We start from the raw sequence: 22,618 nt of genomic DNA, 5'->3' as shown, positions 1-22,618 counted from the left end.
AAGTAGCTACAAGATAGTCTTCAGCCTGTCACTACAAATTCCTGGGGGCGGGGGCGTTCCTGGATCATCACAGAGTGAGCACATGCTACATAAAGTACACTTGTCATTATAAAAGGCTACTTTATAATGGCTCCAGGCTTATCGAGAATGACTGTGTTAAGGAAATTTAAGCTGTATATAAAAATGACAATGTTATAAATAAAAGTATTTCTCAACACAGGAAATTGAGCATCTTAGTGTACAAAGACTGTGTTTTCCAAAAGAATCAGTACTTTCTAAAATCAAAAATGAGTTGCCAGTGAATTTACAAGGAACTGCTGCGAGGAACCCGCGTCCGCCATCTTGACACATTCTATGATATGAAGTGGCCATGTATGTAAGGCTGGTCCTCTCTGTTCGAAACTGTTGCCTCAGGAAACTCTTAAGGACTGGATCTTCCCCCCAAAAAAGAAGCACTGAGAATCAAAATTGGCTACCTATTAAAACCTTCACCTGTTCTGTCAGAATTCCATGATAAGCTAATACGATTTTATCCTAAATCTGAACAAGGCTATAAGTACTAATTGGGGGAGGGGCTGGGATTTGTTATTAGTGCTTGATATTCTCCAAACCATTTTAAAAGTCCAAAAACATCAGTGTTCTGGTGAAAATGAGGTGTTCATTTACACTATAACATATGTTCTTTAAAAATTCATCCGTGCTTATCCTTTTATACTTAAAAAGAAATTAACCCAAAAGAATACTGGGACCTTGAAAAGAGTGTTATATGAACTCCCCCCCCACCCCCGTTTTTGAAAAAAAAATAGCAGTAAGCTGCTTCTGCATTTATTTCCTGGCACAAACATTAGTCAATTTTGATTGACAAGAACAACTTAAAGACCTAAAATGTGTCTGACTAGTTTTCTTTTAATTGAATTCTCTATCCTCTGAAATTCCATCACGGTTACCTCACTTAACTGCCAGATTTGATGTTTGTCTTATAACTGCATTCTTTAGGGAAATAGTAAAAAATATGTATGGAGAATGTTCCCATGGAAACATAATACAAACTCTTAGGCACTTTCATATTAGAGAAAATTCAATCATATTATTATTAATAATAGCAGAATTGTAATTTTACTTTTCCCCTCAGAGCATTTTTCATGGCCAATGAAATTAACTTAGGAGAAGGTGGCATCGCACTGGATCCAAGAGAAAGTCTGTGGATCTGGTCCTCCTGTTCCATCTAGCAACTCTCCATTTAATCCTAAGGAAATATTTTTATAGCATTTTAAAAATGGACTCAGATTTTTTAAATCAAATAAGCACATGTCATTGTCAATTATGACTAATTTTCTGTCTCTCTCCTCTAGCCTTGCTGCACAGTAAGGTGAGAGCATTGAGTCTCGCTGTGCCTGTCTTACAAAAGCCAGTATTTATGTGACTTTGTTTTCAGGGGGAAAGGAGGGTTTAATAATTTTAGAGTCCTATTTAAGAAAGTCTGCTTACAATTAAGTTAATTAATTCTATGACTTGAAATGGAAAACCTCAGACTTCCTTTTGGGGTTGGGTGACTTTTCTCATCAACCTAACAGCTGACTGCCATCAAAACTCCATGTATCTGATAATGTGTGCCACTTGCTTCAGCCATCCCTAAAAAGGAAACAATCTTTTAAAACACCGCCTACAAAGAAATAGCCTAAGAATAAAAACCATTGCATTACTTTCCTGATGATTATTCTAAAGAGAAGAATAAAATTCTAGATTGTTGTACAAGTATCCCCTCCCTTAGTTTCATTCACATTAGACACTTGGATTTTGAAAAACTCCTAATTTTTTTCAATGCCATTATTGAGGAAGCCAACAAAAATCAGCATGCTTTCTTTCCCACAAGTACTCCCTTGCAGTCTTTGCAGCTGTCTGCCGCACAGATGTTTCACATCAGCACGCTATGGTGTTCTACACCCTATGGACTGTCTTCTCCGTGCTTCTATCATGACACATGAGGCAGACTTTCCCAACACAATGGAAACCCGTATCACCAGCATAGCGGCCTGTTTAGCTCCTACACTATCTACATTTTGGAGAAATGGCCGACGCTGACTCGAGTCTTTTATATGGGAACCATGTGTGAATGTGTACACAGGGACAAGGGACAAGAGCAGTCAGTGGGTGTTCCACAGTGCGGCTAGAAGGTCACATGTGAGGAATGTGTCATATTGATACAGTAGGATTCAATTTATCTGCCAGCTTAAAGCTCTACAAGTGATCGGATGGTAAATTAAGTCTGTCAATCAGCAGGAAACATTGTGAAATACAAAATAAGAACTATTCCATTTGGTACCTAATGGCATATAGTTGTTTAGGGTACAAAAAAAAAATCAATGATGTGATCATAGATTAGAATAGCCTAATTATAAACATGAAAGCGTATGAAGTGTGGGGAACCATTTGAACCTGCTCTAGACCCTAGTTCCAAATCTAATGAGAGAAGGAGAAACAAGAAGAACAAAACCAGATCAAATGGTAACTAGATGTTTAGACATTATAACTGTCATCAATGGAATTATTCAAGTTGGAGGAGATGTAGAGAGACAATCAAGGAACTATATTCAATGCTGCTTTTTTGAATTTGATCAACAACTTAAAAAAAAGAATAGTCCAAATTCTGATGTTCAAACTTTGATTAAAAACAAACTAAGAGTGAGAGCTAAAGAATATTAGAATGACTTTTTTAGGAAATGTGGCATTTTCCCTCACATGGAGATCCTTAATGACATGCATTAGGAAATTTTCAAAAGTCTTCAATTATTTTGATTCATTTAAATTTGGAGATATTTCACATGAAATTTCAAAACTCTGAACTAAATTCTTTCATAAAATGTTTTTAATCCTGAAGCCAAAGAAAATTAGAAAGTAGACAGTTTTTTATCACAGAATGGGTTAGAAAGGTTATTTTTTAATTAATTAATTTATTTATTTATTTATTTATTAATGATTTCTGCCTCCTCCCCGCCACCACCTCCCAATGGCATTTAGTTGCCTGTTTTTCAAATCTATTTAACCAGCTAATTTCTATCTGCACATTATCAGCTATTATATGTGTGCTATTAACTGCCTTTATAAAAAAGAGGAATTAGAACAAAATAAGATTTTAACTATCTATTTACTACGTGGCCTAAAAACCCACTTTCTATGTTTGACAAAACCAATGCTTTACAGCATGCAAGCATCTCTTCTTCAACTTAACAAGACAGCTGCACAACACAGTCACCACTTCAAGGGCTGCAGAGGAGGGTATGCTTGGTGACCACGGGACTACACAGGAAAATTGGACATCAGACAAATCATCTGGGAATAATTTCAATCTTTAAGTATACACCTATTAAAAAGTATTGCAAAATGCACTAGAAGCTGGAAGAAGCTGTTGCCACTGTCACTTTCTAACCTCTTCTGTGATCAACAAACTAGGAATGACAGTCTGAAGGACAGAAGAAATGAACACAAATCTGTACTTCAGTTTACATAGGGAAATATTACTGAATTTATTCCAAAATTCTATTTATGTAAATGAATAGAAAAAATAAATATCAACCACTTTTGTATTTAATGTAAGTTAAATTTAATGTGGCCAACCTATTTAAATCGAAGGGTTTTTCTTTTTATGTATCCATGTAAATTTATTTAGATAAGAATTTAAAATCTGCCAGGATAAATTCTTTAATAATACTCTCTAGGGCTACAGATAAGCTTGGGTTTCCATTTTACCCTCAAGGAAAAAATGTGGTTATATTTCCTGTTGTTAATTTTATGCAGTGCAGGAAAAACTAGTGAAGTTCGATAGTCAGAGCAACCCCTCAATTCCCCACTTAGAACTTTTCCAGTCCCATCCCTTTCTCACCATCAGCCCAAGCCCGTTCCTTCATCACATCAGTAACTTAAGGGGAAAGTCATTTTATAACCTGATTTATATGAATATCATTAATGACAGAATTTGGCACAAATGAATATGCGTGCAGTATATGCATACATGCATATATGACTATATTTAAGATAAGACTTTTCATTATTATTGTTGTTTTTTTAATTAAAAAAAAAACATTATGGAAAACTTTGGTTTTAGTTTCAATGCCTGAGAAGAAAAGCTAGCATTTGCTAGGCCTTTCATGGATCAGCCAGCTTGAATTAAGCTAATACACAACATATGGCTATAACAGAGGCGCAAGTCTAAAGCTGAGATTTAGGCAGAGGTAGCCTAGTGGGGAGACAGAAGTCTGTGAACGAAACCTTTCCACGCTTCTATCAGTTCAGGGATCCAAGACCTTTTCCGACACACTGCTAGGGCTCGTGGCTCTGTCTTTTTCTCCCTAAAAAAAATGCCTGCATATTTCACTCTCAAAACCAATTAATAACCAACTAGTGTATTTTATAATTGTTTTAGTTACCTATTGCTCCAACAAGAAGAATTAGTAAGCTAGTTCCAAACACTTCCTGTCTTATAGACATTTAATTACTCTATTAGTCAATGTCGAACTCTCACCAGGTTACTAGAATATCTAAGCATTTGTTATTTAGCTGACATAATACAAACCCTAGAGTAAATATTACCATAAAAGTTTTAACTAGTTATTGTTTAGCTAAACACTCTATAATTATACTATTAAATGTGGTTAATATTTAAAAGTAATTTAAGGATATCTAAAAATCAAAATATGCATAGCATGAATGCCATTTAAAAATTAATTTTAAAAGGTAAACTTAACTAAGCATAACTAATTAATGCTACATGTTGCAAAGAGTCTATATTGTACTTTAATTAATTAAAAGCAAAAATAATCACTAAGAGATACATATTCCGTTACTCAAAGCTAAATGAGATATATGAATTACATTGATTATTTGATCGTATTGTTCATTTTTAGGTATGAATTGAACATAATTTTTTCAGTTTCAGCAAAAATACTCACCTGTAGTTACTAAAATTTAAACTGTCTGCTTTTTCTGTTGAGAATGATATCAAAGGCAACATAAACAGAATTCAAATGCTTAACTCAGATTCTGTTGGCTTAACATTGTTATACCAACTGCGAGACTGCATTTAAAGGCCTCAGCTAATAGGAAATGAGAATCCAGGATATTTTCTGTGATGTTTGGTGAAGCAGAGTGCAGTGAAGACTCTAATCTGGCATTCCCATCCCCTTCAGAACAAACCACTTGCCACACTCCCTACCTTGTTTTAACCTTTGTTCTGGTATCCAGTCTGTTGCGTCTAAGTCACTAAACTATTTCTATTCCATGCACACTGTACAGGATTCACAATCCATCCCAACATCTACTTGAACCTTAATGAATATCTTTGCTGCAGCTTTTAAATCTCTATTTTTAAGAAAGATATCAAACACTTACGTTTAAAGCAGTAGGCATCAAATCTGCTATCAGGGGAAGGGAAGCATGTCTGGTTCTCAAAACGATACAGGGTTCTCACCCCAAGGAGACCACCTCCACACTGGGCCCTGGCCACAGTCACAGGGTGCCGTACACTGGCATCCGACAGCCACCCGTAATCGCATTGGTCAAAGCCGTTTCTCCAAGCTGCGTGCAGTTCCCCAACAGTTGCCAGCCTAGCATCCTGGTTCTCACACTCTTCTTCAGCCTCCTCAAAGGTGAACTTATTGGGAGCCGTGATGTGGAACACATCGCCTGGAGCAAGAAGAGGGAGAAAAAACTTTAGGTTTACTACTCACTCTGTTCCTATTTTGAGAAATGTAGAGGGGATGTGTGAGTTTTGTGCAGTAAGGAGGCAACTTCTTATAAGGTAAAGCAAGTAGAAACATAGTTACTTCAAGAAAGCTATTATTACCATATAATAAAAATAATACATCACACAAATTTAATTCTATGTAAGTGTTTGTGTATGTATGTGTGGATGAGTATATGTGTGTCTGTATATCTACATATATTTCCTTCCAAAAGGTTGGTGGAGCATTCACTTGCTAATAACATTTAATAAATCATTAAGAATGAGATCTTTCCAAGTGATTCTTCAACATCCTGTTCAAAGAACCCTAAAATTAGTCAGTAGTTCTCTGACTCCCTCTTCTCTTGGATTACTACTGCCCAAACAGATTATTCCAGATCAGACTCCTAGATAAGAAAAGTCCCTGGAAATCTGATTTGTAAAAGGATAGAAGCAATAAGAATTAAAGAAATCTTCATTGCCTTGTATTCCTGACTCAGTGTTGCTGTAACAGTTTTCTGGGCCACCATCACGCAGCAACACGAGGCCAAGTATGTGCCACTGAACAGCTAAAGGGACCATAGGCTCTATGGGGAAAATCCTTCCCTGCTCACTTTCTTCTTACTTGCTCTACCCAGAAAAGAAGACTCTTGCTCTAATTTTCACAAAATCACCAGAAATGTCAGCAGGGTTCCTGGCGAGATCAATATGCTATAATACCTGCTGATCGATTAGCAAGCAAATCCTGAACACTTGCTGTGCTCATCACTACATCCAATTAGCAAAGGCAACTGCTCATTTTTGTCAGCATATTGCAATATAATTCTGGAAATTTGAGCAGTTAAACCTGTTTTTTTATTTGGGCAACCAGTGTCAACATTTTTTTTTTCAAAATAATTTGACTCAATTTAAATGATGTTTTTAAGATATAAGCACAAATGGCTCAAAGTCAGAGGAAACATTGAAGAACACCTAAATAAATTTAACTTTAACAGGAAGGAGTAACATTGAGATGCAGAGAGTAACATTTGACATGCCAGTATTGCAGAAGCCAGGCCCTGTTTCTATAACTCAGAGGCGATCTCTAACTCTGTGCATTATAAGACAATAAGGACACAGAGTTCTTAGGATGTCGATCCACAATCTACAATAGACTCAAGCCAGATTGAACAAGCCAACTGCTTAAAACAAATGGGGCCATTAGTCTAAGTATGTGATCGTTTTATGAGGAAAAAAAAATTAGTCATAGGAAAAATGGCCAAAATATACATATCAGTTTTTCTTCCTATAATTCTAAAATTTATACTAGAAAAAGAAAACAAAATTCACACTAAGAGCTGCAAGATAAAGAGGAAGAAAATTGTTTTTATGGGGTTAAGAATAAGTTTATTTATTATAGTCCCTAGACCGACAAACAGTAACAACAGTAATCTTAAATCCATAAATGCACATGGAGCATCTTCTGCCTCCCTCCTTCTACAGTGCCAACCCCTCCTTCTACAGTGCCAACCCCTCCTCCTGCAGTGTCCACCCCTCCTCCTCCAGTGACAACCCCTCCTCCTGCAGTGCCCACCCCTCCTCCTGCAGTGTGAACCCCTCCTCCTGCAGTGTGAACCTCTACTCCTGCAGTGTGAACCTCTACTCCTGCAGCGTGAACCTCTACTCCTGCAGTGTGAACCTCTACTCCTGCAGCGTGAACCTCTACTCCTGCAGTGTGAACCTCTACTCCTGCAGCGTGAACCTCTACTCCTGCAGTGTGAACCTCTACTCCTGCAGTGTCAACCCTTGCTCCTGCAGTGACAACCCCTCCTCCTGCAGTTGCAACCCCTACTCCCATAAGTTTTAAATGCATCAAAGGCATTCTACCAGTTACACAGGGTACACTCAGTAATATGTGTTAAATAAATGACATCTCTTGTTCTTGTTAGAAATATTATCTTTCTCCATTCTCCTCAAGAAACATATAAAATAAAATTAATTCTGGTGCCACCTGCAACAATCATTGAATTTCAGTTATAGTCTTGGCACAAAGCAACTTGAGAAAGACTGGAGGGAGATGTCCTCCTGAACAGCCTCACTTTTCTCGTATCACACCTGGCTTGGCCTGGAATTGGATGCACATTTAGGGAGGACATGCCGACATCTGACCCTCAAAGTTAGAACACATTGGTTTGTTGGCACAGCTGACATCACTCTGGGCATCTCAGTTGTCTGCATTGTTGACAGTCTGTTCTGAAAACACTACTCTTCCCTGAGACTATCAAGATTGAGTTGCCAGCCAGCAGAAGCAAAGAATCTCAGTCATTAAGGACAGCTCTACTTCTACAAACAAAGCCAGAAAAATGACTAATATGGAACAATGACCCCAGGATAACTAGATCCCACTTTTAAAGGTCAAACATAGCTGGTATTAAAATGAATAAAGATTTAGTTATTGCCAAAATGGTTAAAAGGGGAAATGCCATTTTTACTCACCAATCAAGAACTACATACTAAACTTTCTGTGTCAGAATTAACATCAAATTTAACCTTACATCAATGATTTAACTCATTTGCAGGATATGACTTCCCTTTTCTCTGTAATATCAGAGAATGATTTTACTAGTTGAGCTTCTGTAATCCCAAGACTAATTAATTTCCTCTTTGTTTATCTGTAGGACATTTCCAACCTTGCAAGGTTTAATTTCATTTACTTTACATTTTATATGTATTTTTATTTCATTTACATGTATGTATGTATATGTTTCTCTCTGTGTGTATTTTCTCTCAGAAGCCCGAAGATGTCAGAGTCCCTGAAGCTAGAGCTACCAGCTGTAAGCGAGGAAATGTGAGTTCTAGGAGCTAAATCTGGTCCTCTGTAAGAACATCAAGTAGTCTTAAACACTAAGCCATCTTTCCAGCCCGCAATATTGTGAATACTTAAAAAAACTGAAAAAAGTTACAGAGCATATCATGCCACTTGAATGAAAATGGAATATTTAACAAGTTTGTTTGAGGTTATTTTAAGGCAAGGATAGAAAAAAATAATCATAAAGATAAAATGTAGTCACTCATCCTCTGTGGTATAGTTGTTATTTTGGAGTAATAAGAAAAAGGAAAGAAAACATATTAACTTTAACTCTGCTTCAAAATTAAGGAACTAAGCCTTCCTACACCATAGTATTTTTAGTAAAAACATTACCTCCGCTCATCTCAAAGCCCTAATGATAACAAAGCCTGCCTCAAACAACTGTATTATTGTGCTTTAGTATTCTACAATCATGGTCAATGCTTAGCCCAGAGCCACCACACTCCCTATACAAGGAAAGCCACACCTGCTTTGTCTCCGAATATTCAAGCAGGACATTTGTCAATGGGTTCATCTCCTGAAATGTTCTGGAAATTTTTTTTCAAGTTCAGAATTGACTGTATTTTGTAAATATAATTGTTTTATTTTTGCAAAAATATTTTTTTATTTTATTTTTTTTTATTGAGAATAGGAAAAAAAAGTTTCCGCCTCCTCCCAGCCTCCCATTTCCCTCCCCCTTCCCCCACTCTTCTCCCCCTCCCCCCACTCCTCTCCTCCCTCTCCAATCCAAAGAGCAGTCAGGGTTCCCTGCCCTGTGGAAAGTCCAAGGTCCTCCCCCCTTCGTCCATGTCTAGGAAGGTGAATATCCAAACTGGCTAGGCTCCCACCAAGCTGGAACATGAAGTAAGATCAAAACCCCTTGCCATTGACCTTGGCTTCTCATCAGTCCTCATTGTTCGCCATGATCAGAGAGTCCGGTTTTATCCCATGCTTAGGACACGTAGTTCAATGAAATAGAGAATTCACAAGTGATTCATAGTGAAGAAATCTTAAAATCTGGTTGATACTAGGAAGCCTGTTCACAAGAACTGAAAAAGTGAACCAGGTTACCAGACAGAACCAAAACAGGTGACAGCAATCCAAGGATGTAGCCAGTTGCCTCCCATGGTTCTATCAAGGACAGTGAGTAAAGAAGAGGACCAGGGTACGGTTCATTAGTCACGTATCTAAGTCAGCAATTTAAACCAAATAGAGGAAGTCACCTCTTTTATGCAACAGAGGCATGTCTACCAGAAAATAAGGAAAATTCATACGTTTGTACCCCAGCACCATCTTTGGGCACTTAGGAGGCAGGCACAGCCTTTGGTGAGGAAACTTAAACTTTACTAGAATAGGACAACTCTACTCTATTGCCTCTCATACGCACGTGTTCCTGAGCAATCAAGGGAATCTTGGATGCAGCAGACAGCTGCCTCCTTGAACAGTGATTTTTTTATACTTTGCCAAGAAATCCACTGCAAAGTTCTGGGAGTGGCTTTCTCAAAACAGCCGAGTGAATTTTTTAAAGCGTTTTAACCTACTCTTCTTTTGATTAGCTCTCCAGGGAGGATCTAGAACACTGGTTCTCAAGGGTCTCATGTGAGATATCCTGTATGTCAGATTTTTACGTTACAATTCAGGACAGTAGCAGAATTACAGTTATGAAGTAGCAATGAAAATCCTTTTATGGTTGGGGGGTCACCACAAAAGGAACTGTTTTAAAAGGTCACAGAATTAGGAAGTTTGAGAACCACTGGTCTAGAAAGAGCTAGAAGGAATTTTGTTTAGATTTTAATATCTGCTGGCATTGCACAAACTAGAACTTTCTTAATCATAGGAATTACCATCATCAGAAATATTAAGGAAAATTCCTTTAGTTTGACCAGTAGCCACCGCAGGACTCCTTGGAATGGAGCATGCCTGTGCTTTTTCCCTGCTCGGAGTGCTGGATGGAAAAGGCGCTTCTTGGCAGACTACAAGGTGACACATACTGAACCCGAAAGCAATGATGAAACGAATTAAAGCTTGAAAAGTGATCCCTGGTGTTCAGACGTTAACGCTTCTTCCCAGGAGACACAGCAGAACTGTTCGAAAGCTAAGTCCAGAGCAATCCTGGGATACTAAAGAAAGCTGATGGCTGCTCTCAGTGATCAAAGCTGAAGCATCACCATGGTTTTCTGAATGAGGGAATTTTCTGGGTGGCATCAAAAATTTTAAGCTTCTTTTTTTTTCACACATGCTAATTGGTCCTGTTATACCCAACTAGGTGTTGTGACTATCAGTTCTGTAAACCAGCAAAATCCCTGCTTTTGTTTTAAATTTCACTATAAAATTTATTGTGTGTATGTATGTATGTGTGTGTATGTATGTATCTATGTATGTGTACACATAACCTTGTTATTTGGGTAAACCATACATGTGAGCAGCTTATTGTTGGCTGAAGTAAGTGAACAGGAAGTAACCAGAGAAGATGAACATCTAAGTAGCCATGAGTCAAAACCACTTGCCAAATATGCCAGATCTAGTGGTGTTAACAGCAAGTCAACATAATCATTGACTTTGACGTATTGACTTAAACTTTTTCAAAGGATTTCTCCTTTACTCTTTCTGTCAGATTTTGACTCAAATGCATGTATACACCTATATGCACTACTAAGATAAAATGAATAAATGAATTTTCATTATCCCATGAGTCACAAATCAATTAACTATACCTGCTTGCGGTATGTTAACTGATTTACATGAGCTATGTTAACTGATTCCTGAAAGAGTCACTATCTATGTGCACTGCCAATGTGTGTCAGTTCCACTAAAATTGGGTCTTACGACCTGCAGAACAGCCAGCCTTCTGCACACAGTGACAGGAAGGCTCTGGGCTGGCAGAATGACTTCACTGAAGGTCAGAACCCAGCTCAGCATCAGGAGCCAGTCGTTCTCATTTGGGAGTCAAGACACTGGAAAGGGACATAGGAGCTTTCCGAATTTCCCACTTGTTCTAAGCTAATGTTGAGACAAAAACATAAATTATCACTGGTAGATGGGGTACAGTTATGCTGACAAATACACGGAGATCAATTGATTGCTAAACACTTGAAGCAGATAATTAGAAAGAGAAACTAAGAAAAATTTATTTACATTCATATCAAAAAATATAATGCTAAGAATAAATTGTACAAACTTTTGCAAATTTTATACTCTGAAAACAAAATTTGATTTCTTGCGTGAAATCAAATATTTATCCACCACCCCCAAAGAAAAGTATCCTATGTCCATGGACTTCGAATTGGTATGATGGCAAAATCCTCCCGCTTGCTCTGGAGACTTAATGTCTACTGAATCCTAGCTGACGTCCTTGTAGAAATTGGCAAGCTGACTCTAAAATTAATTTAGGAACCCAAGAGACTCCAAATAGCAACTACATTGGAAAAGAAAAACAGAAGAGGCCTCACATGTTCCAATTTCAAACTTAACTACAAAACTATAGCAACAAAGGCAATTCATAATATAAGCCAAGCATTAAGTGTTACATCTACACCCTCAACTTGGAGGCAGAGAGAGGAAGATCAGTTCAAGGCCTGCCTTGACTACCCAGAAATGCTGTGGCCAGCCTGTGCTATAAGAGATTTTATAGCAAAAATCACAACAGAAAAAACAATAAATGGGATATGTTTGGGCAAGTAGGTCAACATGGTAGAACTGAGAGCCCCCAAATAAATATATGTTTGCTTGATTTGTTTTCAAGAGGGTGGAAAACTCATTAAATGGAAATATTATATATAAAAAGAAACTCAAAATGAATTAAAATAAAAGCAAGAAAATGAAAAAGTCATGAAATTCAGCTGAGCATTGTGGTACACGCCTTTGAATAGCAGCATTTGGGAGACAGCGGCAGGCAGATATCTGTGAGTTTGAGAACAGCCTGATCTACAAAGTAAGTTCCAGAACAGCCAGGGCTATTTCACAGAGCAACTCTGTCTCGAAAACCAAAAACAGCAATAAACAAAAAGTCATGGAATTCTTTGAAGGAAGCACAGTGGAAAGTTTTTATGATTGCGATGTGGCAATATTTTTAGTGTTGACACCAAAAGAACAACAGCAATAGACGAACTAGATTTGGTTAAAATTAAAAACTTAACTTCAAAGGAGTCCGAGTTTAAATGGTCAAAGTCTAAATGACACCTCACAGACTTCAGAAAATATTTTCAAGTAATATACAAAGTAATAAGCAACAATTTAAAGAAAAAGAGAAAGAAAGGTAACTTAAAAAAATCTACAATTTCTATCGCGACTTTCTTGGCTAAGGCATGTGTGTTCATGCCTACAACAATCCCTTGATGTTGGCTCAGAAATAAAACACAGAAACTTATTATCTTTTCTCAACTGAGAGTTATATTTTTTTTTCCAGAAATAAAACTGGCAATGTCACATTTGAAGAAAAGAAATACCAGTGTAAACAAGAAGAGCCAATTAAGAAATTCTGGAAGCACTAAGCTATTTAATACCAGTAATCTGGGGAGTGTTCTCTACGGCAGTCAGTGCGCCATTGCAGGGGAAGCATGTGCCAGGTCTGCAGAGGGTCAGGCGCTCGGTATGCACTCGGAGTCACAATAGAGAAAGGGCAAAGTCTGAGTAGGTAGTGGGGGCAGTGATGACCAGGTAGAGTCTGTGCTTGTGGAAAAACACATGAAGTGCAATGCTTGGGAGGGGAATGGCATAGTCAATGTTTTGGATTTGCACTTATGATACAAAATAGATCTTCTGAAGAACTGTTACAGACCCCATTCGTGAACCACAAAACCAAAGGCGAGTGACAAAATGATGCACAAATGGAAAATACCAGTGTATGTGATGTTTTGAACAGGAATGGCTCCCCTAGGCTCATGTATTTGAATGTGTGGTCATTAGGGAGTGGAATACTTGTGAGGAATTAGGAGGTATGGCCTCCTTGGAGCAGGTGCAGTGATGTTGTTGGAGGAAGTGTGACACTGGGGGTGGAATTGGGGTTCCAAAAACTCAAGCCTGGCTCAGGTGTTTCTCTCTCTCCTCTGTCTGTGGATTCAGATGTAGAACAATCAGTTCCTCTGCCTGCATGCCTTGCTTCCTGCCATGATATAACAATGGACTAAGCCTCTGAAAGTGTAAGCAAGCCCCAAGTAAATGTTTTCCTTTAGAAGAGTTCTTTTGATCATGGGGTTTCTTCAGAGCAATAGAACACTGAGTAAGACTGATATGGGATTCCCCTCTGTATGCTGTGAATACCACTGGTTACTAAAGAAGCTGCTTTGGGCCTATTGTAGCACAGAATAGAGCAAGACTGAAATTCCAAGCAGAGACAGAGGAGAAAGCAGGCGGAGTCAACGAGAAGTCTTGAGGCTGCCAGAGAAGACAGATGCTGGAAACTTGCGGGTAGGCCACGACCTCATGGTGATACACAGATTAATAGAAATGGGTTAATTTATGATTTAGATATAAGAACTAGTTAGAGATATGCATAAGCTATTGGCCAAGCAGTGTTTTAAATAATATAGTTCTATGTAATTATTTCAGATCTGGGCAGCTGGGAACAAACGAACAGTCTCTGCCTATATAAGACAGTGTGAAATGAGGAAAAAGTTTGGGGCCAGACATGCAAACCTACAAATTAACATTTCATTGTGGATTCATTTGTTTTTATAAAATACTTTGGTGCCTCATTCATCCCACAGAGCATGTAAATTCCAGTTTACATAGAGGACAATAGGAAATTAAATTATCTATTTTGCTGATTTATTCAATCTATGGAGGACCTACTGTGTGACAATGATATATTAGGCATAGAAGGATGAATTTGTAGGGTTTTCTTCTCCCAGAATTCACAGACTAGCAAGAGATAGAGCTGAAAGTAAATATTTTTAAGGGGTGATTACGGCTATACATTCAAGGTTTCTTGATGATAAAGTTTAGAGCCCGATCAGAACTCAGGAAAGAGACAACAGATAAAAGAGAAAATCCTCAGGGAAGGTCTCTCCGCACACCAGGAGCCTCTGGAAAAGCCTGAGGCCCAGAATGGCACCAAGCTCCTGGAGCTGAGGCAAAACCTAAAGGCGGGGCTGCACAGAAAACACAGGCCACGAGCAGGTAGGACAGAGAGGTCTCTACCATGAGTAGAGGGAGCTCTGAGGCAGTCAGTCATGTTGGGATGCAAGCCTAGGATTGATTCATTTGCAAGGGAACTCAGTGGGTCAACCACAAAGGGAGGCTCTCTGACCCCATTTGTCACACCCCCATGCATCTGCAGAGAAAATAAAACACTTTCAAAAGCCAACTGTTTTCTGACAAGTACGTATTAGAGTTAGAAACCCAAACAAATATTTTCCTTGAAAGGGGGGTAATTTTGTTTTAAGTTTGAGGTATTTTTAGCTGGAACGTTTACATTAGCGGAAACAGGGTGCTCTTTTTAATTGTTCTCTTTTTAATTGTTCCCACTCTTCTCATCTCGGGATTGCTTCTCGCCATATAGCTACAGCGAGGCACACAAACCTTCTAACCCACTGCCAGCTTCAGCAGAGAAACACTTTAAATCACAGCACACCTTCAGAAAGATGTCAACCCTCAAGCGGCAAGACCACGGCCGTGGGTCTGTGCGTGCATGAATCTGTGGAGAGGTAGAAGTCAGAATGCTCCCAAATGCTGTGACATGGGCAGATAATGTCAAATCAGAGCAGATTTATTTTAAACAGATTCAGGGGGACAATATTAAACCATTTATTTGCAGTGTTTTCTTTTAAGTATTCAACAATGTTCCAGTATTAAGTTACATTCACAATGATTGTATTCGCGGTGCCCTGTTTCAAGCTGATCCATCCATCCTTCAAAGTGCCAAGACTCCAGCTGCCTTTGACATAGTGCTGAACTCTTAACACCTCACATTAAATCTATTTTTAAAAAATCTCTAGGGATGAAACTTCGTAGTTTCCAAAGACTTTTCAACATTTAACAATCTTCATTCCTAGAAAACTTCACCTCCTTTATAGCCTAATACAGGAAGGTGTGGCTTCAAAGGCTTTTCATCTCTGTCTGCTGTGGGAATAAAGAACCTCTCATTTTCACAAGTATACAGCAGCTATGTTTTATTAATCACTAACCTGGTACCATACAGCATAGTAAAAGCAACTCTTACTATCTCTTTCAATCTCCGTACCATGCTTCAAAAGTAAATACTCTAAATTGTCCTAAATTTCACAAAAGAAGTAACCATTAAAGCTTAAAAGATGCCAAATTTGCCCATGACCTGACAAGTAGTAAATGGCGGGGTAGAACTGCACCAAGGTGTTTCTTTTTAAATAATATTTTATTAATTCTTTAAACCTTTCATACAATGTAGTTTTTAAATCACATTTACTCCCCTCCCAGCTCTTCCCACATCTACCCTCATTGAGCACAGTTTGAGTTGTCCAGCTGCTCTTGGGAGTGGAGCCTACCCTAGAGTGTGATGGGTATGACTCCCTTTCAGAGCAGGTATCAAATGTCAATACTGCCTAGGCTAGTAGATGGATTTTCTGCCCACCTTCCCTCCAACATTGCAGTTTCTCTAAAAATACTTTATTTATTGATTTTATTTTTTTTAATGATCTCACTATGTACTCCTGCTTGGCCTGGAACTCACAATGTAGCCCAAACTGGCCATACACTCACAGAGATCTATATGCTGAGACTAAAGGCAGATAGCACCATGACTACCTCGACTTTTGTTGTACCAGTGCTGAAGAAAGGAACCTCCTCTTGAGGCTGCTTTCAACAGGGTTTTCACCCTTCCTAAGTAGTGCTGGTCCTTAGTAGGCTATGGCTTGTGTTATGACTATCCGACTTACAGTGATGTTAAAAAGTAAAAGTAGCATGTATTTCATAGAATCATAATATGAACTGTGAGTTTCAACATTTTCCAGAGCCAACAATGTACAGTTTAGTTTCTTACCATGTTGGCATCCGCATTAAGCCAGAGAGTCTATTCAGCCATTCTCTCAGATAATAGCAACAACTGGCATTTTTCAAGTTAATGTTGCTAAGTGATAATGCCTTGTAGGCTACATATTAAATACATGCTCAATTTATAATAGCTTTATGTAATCTCATCACGAATCCAGGCCCTCTGGGGTCTCAAAATTTTATCTATTTTTCTGAATCATTTTATCATTTCAGTTCTACTTTAAAGGCATCTCAACATCTTCCAAATTCAGTTGATAGGAAAATGAAGATTACATATAATAATGATTATTTCATGAATCTTAACTTCTATGTTCCTATTTTAAGCCCTAGTTCCCATTGATTTTTTAATAACATTATTCTAGTCCTAACTCATATCTAATAAAACACAAACTCTAGAACAGTTTTTAATAACACGAGCTAATGTTGAAGTGCTCACCAGTGGGCATAGCCGATATATAGGTCCTTTTATGCTTTCTCAGCTGTTTTTTCAAAGTAAAACAGAATATTATATTCCAAATTATGCTATAAATACCACCTTAGAAAAGTCAGAAAACTGGTTATAATGTATATAATTAGTTAACTTTTAAGAAAAATGTCAATGTACATATGACATTCTAAATTACGAAAGCAAAAAATGCTTAACGTTCTGCTAATGTAACATTTCATGATAACTAAATTTAAAGAAAAATTAGTGTCAGTATCTACAGCTTCAACTGCCTTCACCATCTCTCATATACTTGGCTTTGCTGAACACAGCTAAATATGGGCAGAAATTATTAAATCTATGAATGCACCAATTTGGGGGCATTCTGGCTCACTTTCAGATAACTTTTATTAGAACAGTAATTTAAAAAAAAAACAGAAGTAATTTTGTGCTGTCAACTCTTTACACAAATTTTTGTCAATTCAATTCAGCTAACAGGCAGAACTTTTAGACAGGAATGGGAGAAACTTTGTGGGAATGAGTGTGGCCTTCCACTTATATCACCAGCCGTAAAAGTTTATTTAACTGTCATTCCACTTCAGTTTCAAAGTGAGAGAAAAGAGCAGTGTCTAAAGAGTTTTTCAATTTCCCAAGTGCAATGCACAAGGGAGAAAAGGCTTCCCCAGCAGGGTTGTTATAAACACAGTGGTGTCCCCAGAATCATCAAATGTCTGAAACAAAAGCCTGGCTGCTCTGTTGACACAGATTTTAACAAGTGTTTGACATACTGTTTGTATTGATTCTGGTCTCTAGCTTCCAACTTTTATCTACTAAAACAACGTGGTTCAAAGGCTGTTGATTTTGTCATGCTATATTTCCACACAACAAGACTGTAGTCATCAAAGGTGTGAAATATTTATCCCAAGTAACATTATACAATCGTGCTGGGTTACACTGGGACAGAAGCAAACGTTATATAGCACACCTGCCTTGGAAATAAGAATGAGGACAGGGGTAGAAAAGCACTTCTGTTGAGAACAACAAAAGTGGGCCTGAGAGCTCAGCACCAAGAAGACTAAGGCAGAGGATTGTGAGTGTGAGGCCAAACCGGTCTATACAGCCTGGGGAAGAAGAAAGAAAGAAAGAAAGAAAGAAAGAAAGAAAGAAAGAAAGAAAGAAAGAAAGAAAGAAAGAAAGAAAGAAAGAAAGAAAGAAAGAGGGGGAGGGAGGAAGGGAGGGAGGATGGATAGATAGATAGATAGATAGATAGATAGATAGATAGATAGATAGATAAACAAATCCTTCCTCATGGTAAGTTGCATACATATACAGAGAGCTACTCTCTGACAGAATCTAATTACTGAACACCAGAAATGACACTTGCAGGTAGACGGTGAGCGACAACTCCCAACTGGTCCAGTGTGGCTAAGAGATCCCTGGCAGACTCCTACCATCCAGACTTTCAAAATGTCTACAACCTTTAAAAGCAGAACTCAGGCAGCTCCTTTGAGGGACATTGGAGAACAGACCAACAGAAGGATCCCTGAGTACACAAACCTGGCTTTCCATCAAGAAGTTTGGCTTATGATTTGTGCCTGAATGTTCACCATATCAGTAAGAGTTGATAGAGTTCTTTCCAATCGATTGGATCTCACAAATATCTTTCATAAACTACCTCTGGCTCTGATGCAGACTTAGCAGCATCTCAGATACATGCATTGAAGTCCTGAGAAATTTTATTCTAATCTAAAAGTATGATACAAATTTCCACCATAGTGAGATTGCAGTAGGAGATGTATTTACTGGAGCCAGGTATTCCAAGTAACCATTAAAAAAAACTGCTATTAAAAACTATTTTAAAGATATTTTAATCAGTTAAAATAAGAGGAAGAGAAAGGTTCTAATTTTATAAGCATCAATAGTAGTTTGGCTAATATCTATGTCTTCCTTTGCCCATGTACAAAACCAGGAGGTGTTGGCACTGAAATCTGTTACTTAGAAAACATACTTACTGGTATCAAAATCAGTGTAAGAAGAATGCTAATGTACCCTTCAAGGCACATTTAATCAATGCGTAAGGAAAATGGGAGCTGTTTATAGCCTAGCGCTCACATCTCGTAACTACTCATTCATTCAGTGAACAGAATTGTAGAGTCAAAGCCTGGCAGAGTGGCACACGCCTGACCCCCAGCTATGCGAGAGGTCAAATGGCATGACCTTTTGAGTCCAGGAGTATGAGGCTTGCCTGGCCAACAACATCCAAACTCAAAATAACAAACAAACGAATAAAAACCTCAAATGGAATCACAGAATTTTAATGCTAGAAGGGACTATCTCATCTAACCTCGTTTTACACTTGTCAAAATTGCAAGGCTAAGTCAATTTAACATCATTTATTTATATACCTGGGCTTCTAAGATAACTGTCACTATCAAATAAAATTCATTTCAATCCTGTTGGAAGACAGTCCAAGGATGGAGTTGTATGTAAAGAATTCTGAAACTTGTGAGAAAACTCCAAGAAAACAAGAGTCTTGAGACTTCAGTTTCTTTAAAAACATGAAACTGTTCTTGTTACGTGTTTTTGTGTGCCTACCATGTGTACTGGATAGGAGTGTGCTTGCTTCAGATTATTCATTGCGACTGGCTATGGTTCCTTGTTTAGGAGCCTCTATGGAAAAGCATGCATTGCCCCATGGAGCTGGCACACCACGTGCAGCCTGTCCTTGTGATTGTACTCATGTGACTCCTCTTAAACCTCAGAGTATACACGTCTGATGCTCTGAATAAAGGTGACTAACGCATGAGACTTTAGTCTGCCTCATTTATCAGCTCCATTCACCCAGGTCTACAGCCTCTAACGTGGTAAACATCATCTCTCCTATTTTGTTGTGGAAACCAGCTTAGAACCCGTTAGATACTTTCACTGCTAACCTCAAACACTCTTTACTCAGGCAGAGAGAAACGACGGAGCTAAAATCAACCAGATTCTGCCATCTTCGAAAGAAAAGGTTTTATCTACCTTGAATTTCAGGTCCCTGGCAGTTAGCAGGCTACTTACAACAGTAGGTGTTTTTTATGTCATTTTGAATGTGTGGATTGGTTAGAAGAATGACTTCTCTGAAAACTCCATGTGACAAAGGAGACTGGAGAAGAAATCTGACACCACCTCATTTGTGGGTTGATAGTGTTTACCACAGTTGGGAGTTGTGTTTATCTTCACTTGGAGTCACAGCAGCTTGTCACTACAGGGTTTCTACCTGCCTCTCACACCAATAGGTGCCAACCTACCAGTTTTCTATTCTGAATGCTCTAAAAAGGCAGCATGACTGGGAAGAGCCTGCCATTGGCCAAGATATTTCTATCCTGCATAACCATTTACACCGCCCTCCTAACCTTCCCACTGTAATTTTGGCTTATCTTATCACAAAATCATACAGGCATCGAAATAAAATGCTGCCGTGTGGAATGCAAACAAGCCTGGAGACTTGCTCCATGCTCTTGTCTAGTTTTCTCTTACGTTCATAGGAAGCTCTAGATAGCTAAATGTCTTACCATCCAGATGGTCCACATAGCAGTACACGTCGTAGGTTTCTTGGGGAGAGCGGAATCCGTAGGTCCTGACCCCTTCCTTCCCCATCATGTCTCCATAACAGCCTTCTCTGGGAGCCCGTATGGGATATCTAGGAAAGCAAAGGAGAGGTGAGAGGCCCTGTCCCTGGCATATTAATACTGAAAAGCTTTTAGGCCCAGGCCTCTTACCTAACAGTTTGATCAGAGAGCCACCCTGCATCACACTGCTCAAATCCATCTTCATAGGCAGCAAAGAGCTGCTCTGGTGTGGCTATGACTGCCCCAATGTCCAGACAAGCCTGCTGAGCACTTGCAAAGTTCAGTGTATATCTACTGGTCGCTGCCCTGTAGTGAAACACAACTCCTGCAAAGACAGCAAACCATAGACTGTTTTAGTGTTCAAATCCCCATTGTAGTGTGCAAAATTTCAGAATGAAGTAATATACCGATTAATAACATTATCATAGTTAATTATTTTACGATGCAAAACTCTTGTAGAATGAAGGCATTTAAAATGCCACCTATCTAGGGGCACTGCTCCTCATGCTACATCCTTAAATCATGCAGCATGGTGACATTTGTTTTCACAGACAGTGTGGTAAGGCAGAGAAAGCACCTGGCTATACGCGTGACAATACCTATTTCAGTCTTCGTTTGCTTCCTCATCACAGACTACTTCAATTCTCTGAACCGTAATCTCCTGTCTTATCCAGTGATCTAATATTTATTTGATCTGAAAGTTGGGTAGATTATAGTGCACTGTCTACTGTCTGGATATACGCCACATCCGCTGTCTAGCTCGTATTAGTTTTGTGTCTGCTATGACGGAGGCAAGTCTACAATTTTCATGCCAACAGAGGCCTGAAATAAAGTTCTTCACACTCCCCAGGTAGAAGCAAGGCATGTTTGTCTCAGGTTCCGCTTTGTTGTATTTTAAGTATTGCTTAGGAAGTAGGTAGAAACTGTGCTCCAGGTTTCAAATGGCTGTCAAAGAACTGAAGAAAGAGCAGCTAAGGGGTGGAATTGTCAGTCCTTTCTTCACAATTCAACATGCTATCCATATTTAACTGGGGGAAATATGAATCATCAAAATAATATTCCAGGGAAGTCACCACAAAGGACAGATTGGAGCAACCAGCTTTTAGAAGTGAATTTCTATCATATCATAGTATTCAAGACCACTTTTTGTTGTTTAAAATGAATTGTGGTTTCCAAGCTATCTGCTGCTCTCCTTTGACTCCTAGTCATTTCCTGGGGTTGACAGATCTGTCTTCCACAGTCAGACTGGCTATCAGAGTGTCTCTCTCATGTTATTCTTTATATTGTGTCTCTGTCTCAAGACAAGCCAGCAAAAGAACTGAGGAAGAATAAAATAGGCATCATGCAGATAAGCCTGTTATCAGTACCCACACAAAGGGAGCTACATAGCAACTCAGAGATGGACTGACTGGCAAGGAGCATTCTTTTTCCTGTTTTTCATCTTTCATGTCTCAAAATGTCACCAAATGCCAGTCTACCTTCATGTGGCCTTTCTACATACACACCCTGTATCTAGTAAGCGTGAGAAACATCCTAAAGTAACTTTTAAGCATTAAGTAAGAACTTGAATGGGTTTAAATTAGTTTATAATGGTGAAAGTTCCAAGTAATTTGGGGAATTATAAATCTCCCACCTGTGCTGAATACTGGTACTAAGAGGGAAAAGAGCAGGGGGTCTTGCCAAAGGCAGGGATCATCAATCCATATGTAAGGTAAGTGTCTGCAATTGCTAGACTAACCTGAAGACAGCTTGGGGCTAAGAAGATTAGGTGGAGGATGTTCATTGTTTGTGAGCAGCAAGAGGCAAATCCTTTGTTAAGTCTTTAATGATGAGAAAAAATATAAGAAGCTATGAAAGTCTGAGAATTTTAAATAGTGAATGTATGCAATATGTTTTATGCATATACATGTATATGAAGAGACAGTCTTAGACAAACTGAAATTAATGACGGGGAACTCAGGGATAAGAAGATCTCAGGGATTGAGTGGATCCAAAGATATCAGGAAACAGATGAGCTTAATGATAAAGGATGCTCAGTAAATTTGTTTGTTGCCCTGAAATTCAAACCATTTCTT

The 22,618-nt window shown here is 38.6% G+C and overlaps 1 protein-coding gene across 3 annotated transcripts in view; it reads right to left on the bottom strand.

The window, feature by feature from the left end:
- The window catches only part of Vcan (versican), a 98,342-nt gene that overhangs the window by 57,442 nt on the left and 18,282 nt on the right, over positions 1 to 22,618 (bottom strand). For all 3 annotated transcript variants that reach the window (XM_050119851.1, XM_050119852.1, XM_050119853.1), the window contains exons 4-6: positions 20,694 to 20,868; positions 20,487 to 20,614; positions 5,386 to 5,679 (exon numbers count right to left, since the gene is read on the bottom strand). In XM_050119851.1, coding sequence (XP_049975808.1) covers positions 5,386 to 5,679; positions 20,487 to 20,614; positions 20,694 to 20,868 — 597 coding nt within the window. The remainder of the gene's footprint in view (positions 1 to 5,385; positions 5,680 to 20,486; positions 20,615 to 20,693; positions 20,869 to 22,618) is intronic.

The sequence above is a fragment of the Alexandromys fortis genome, unplaced genomic scaffold (genome assembly GCF_014885135.2).
Source record: "Alexandromys fortis isolate MF-2015 unplaced genomic scaffold, M_Fortis_MF-2015_v1.1 scaffold_132, whole genome shotgun sequence".
NCBI classification, from domain to species: domain Eukaryota; kingdom Metazoa; phylum Chordata; class Mammalia; order Rodentia; family Cricetidae; genus Alexandromys; species Alexandromys fortis.
This window is presented reverse-complemented; position numbering and strand designations above follow the sequence as displayed.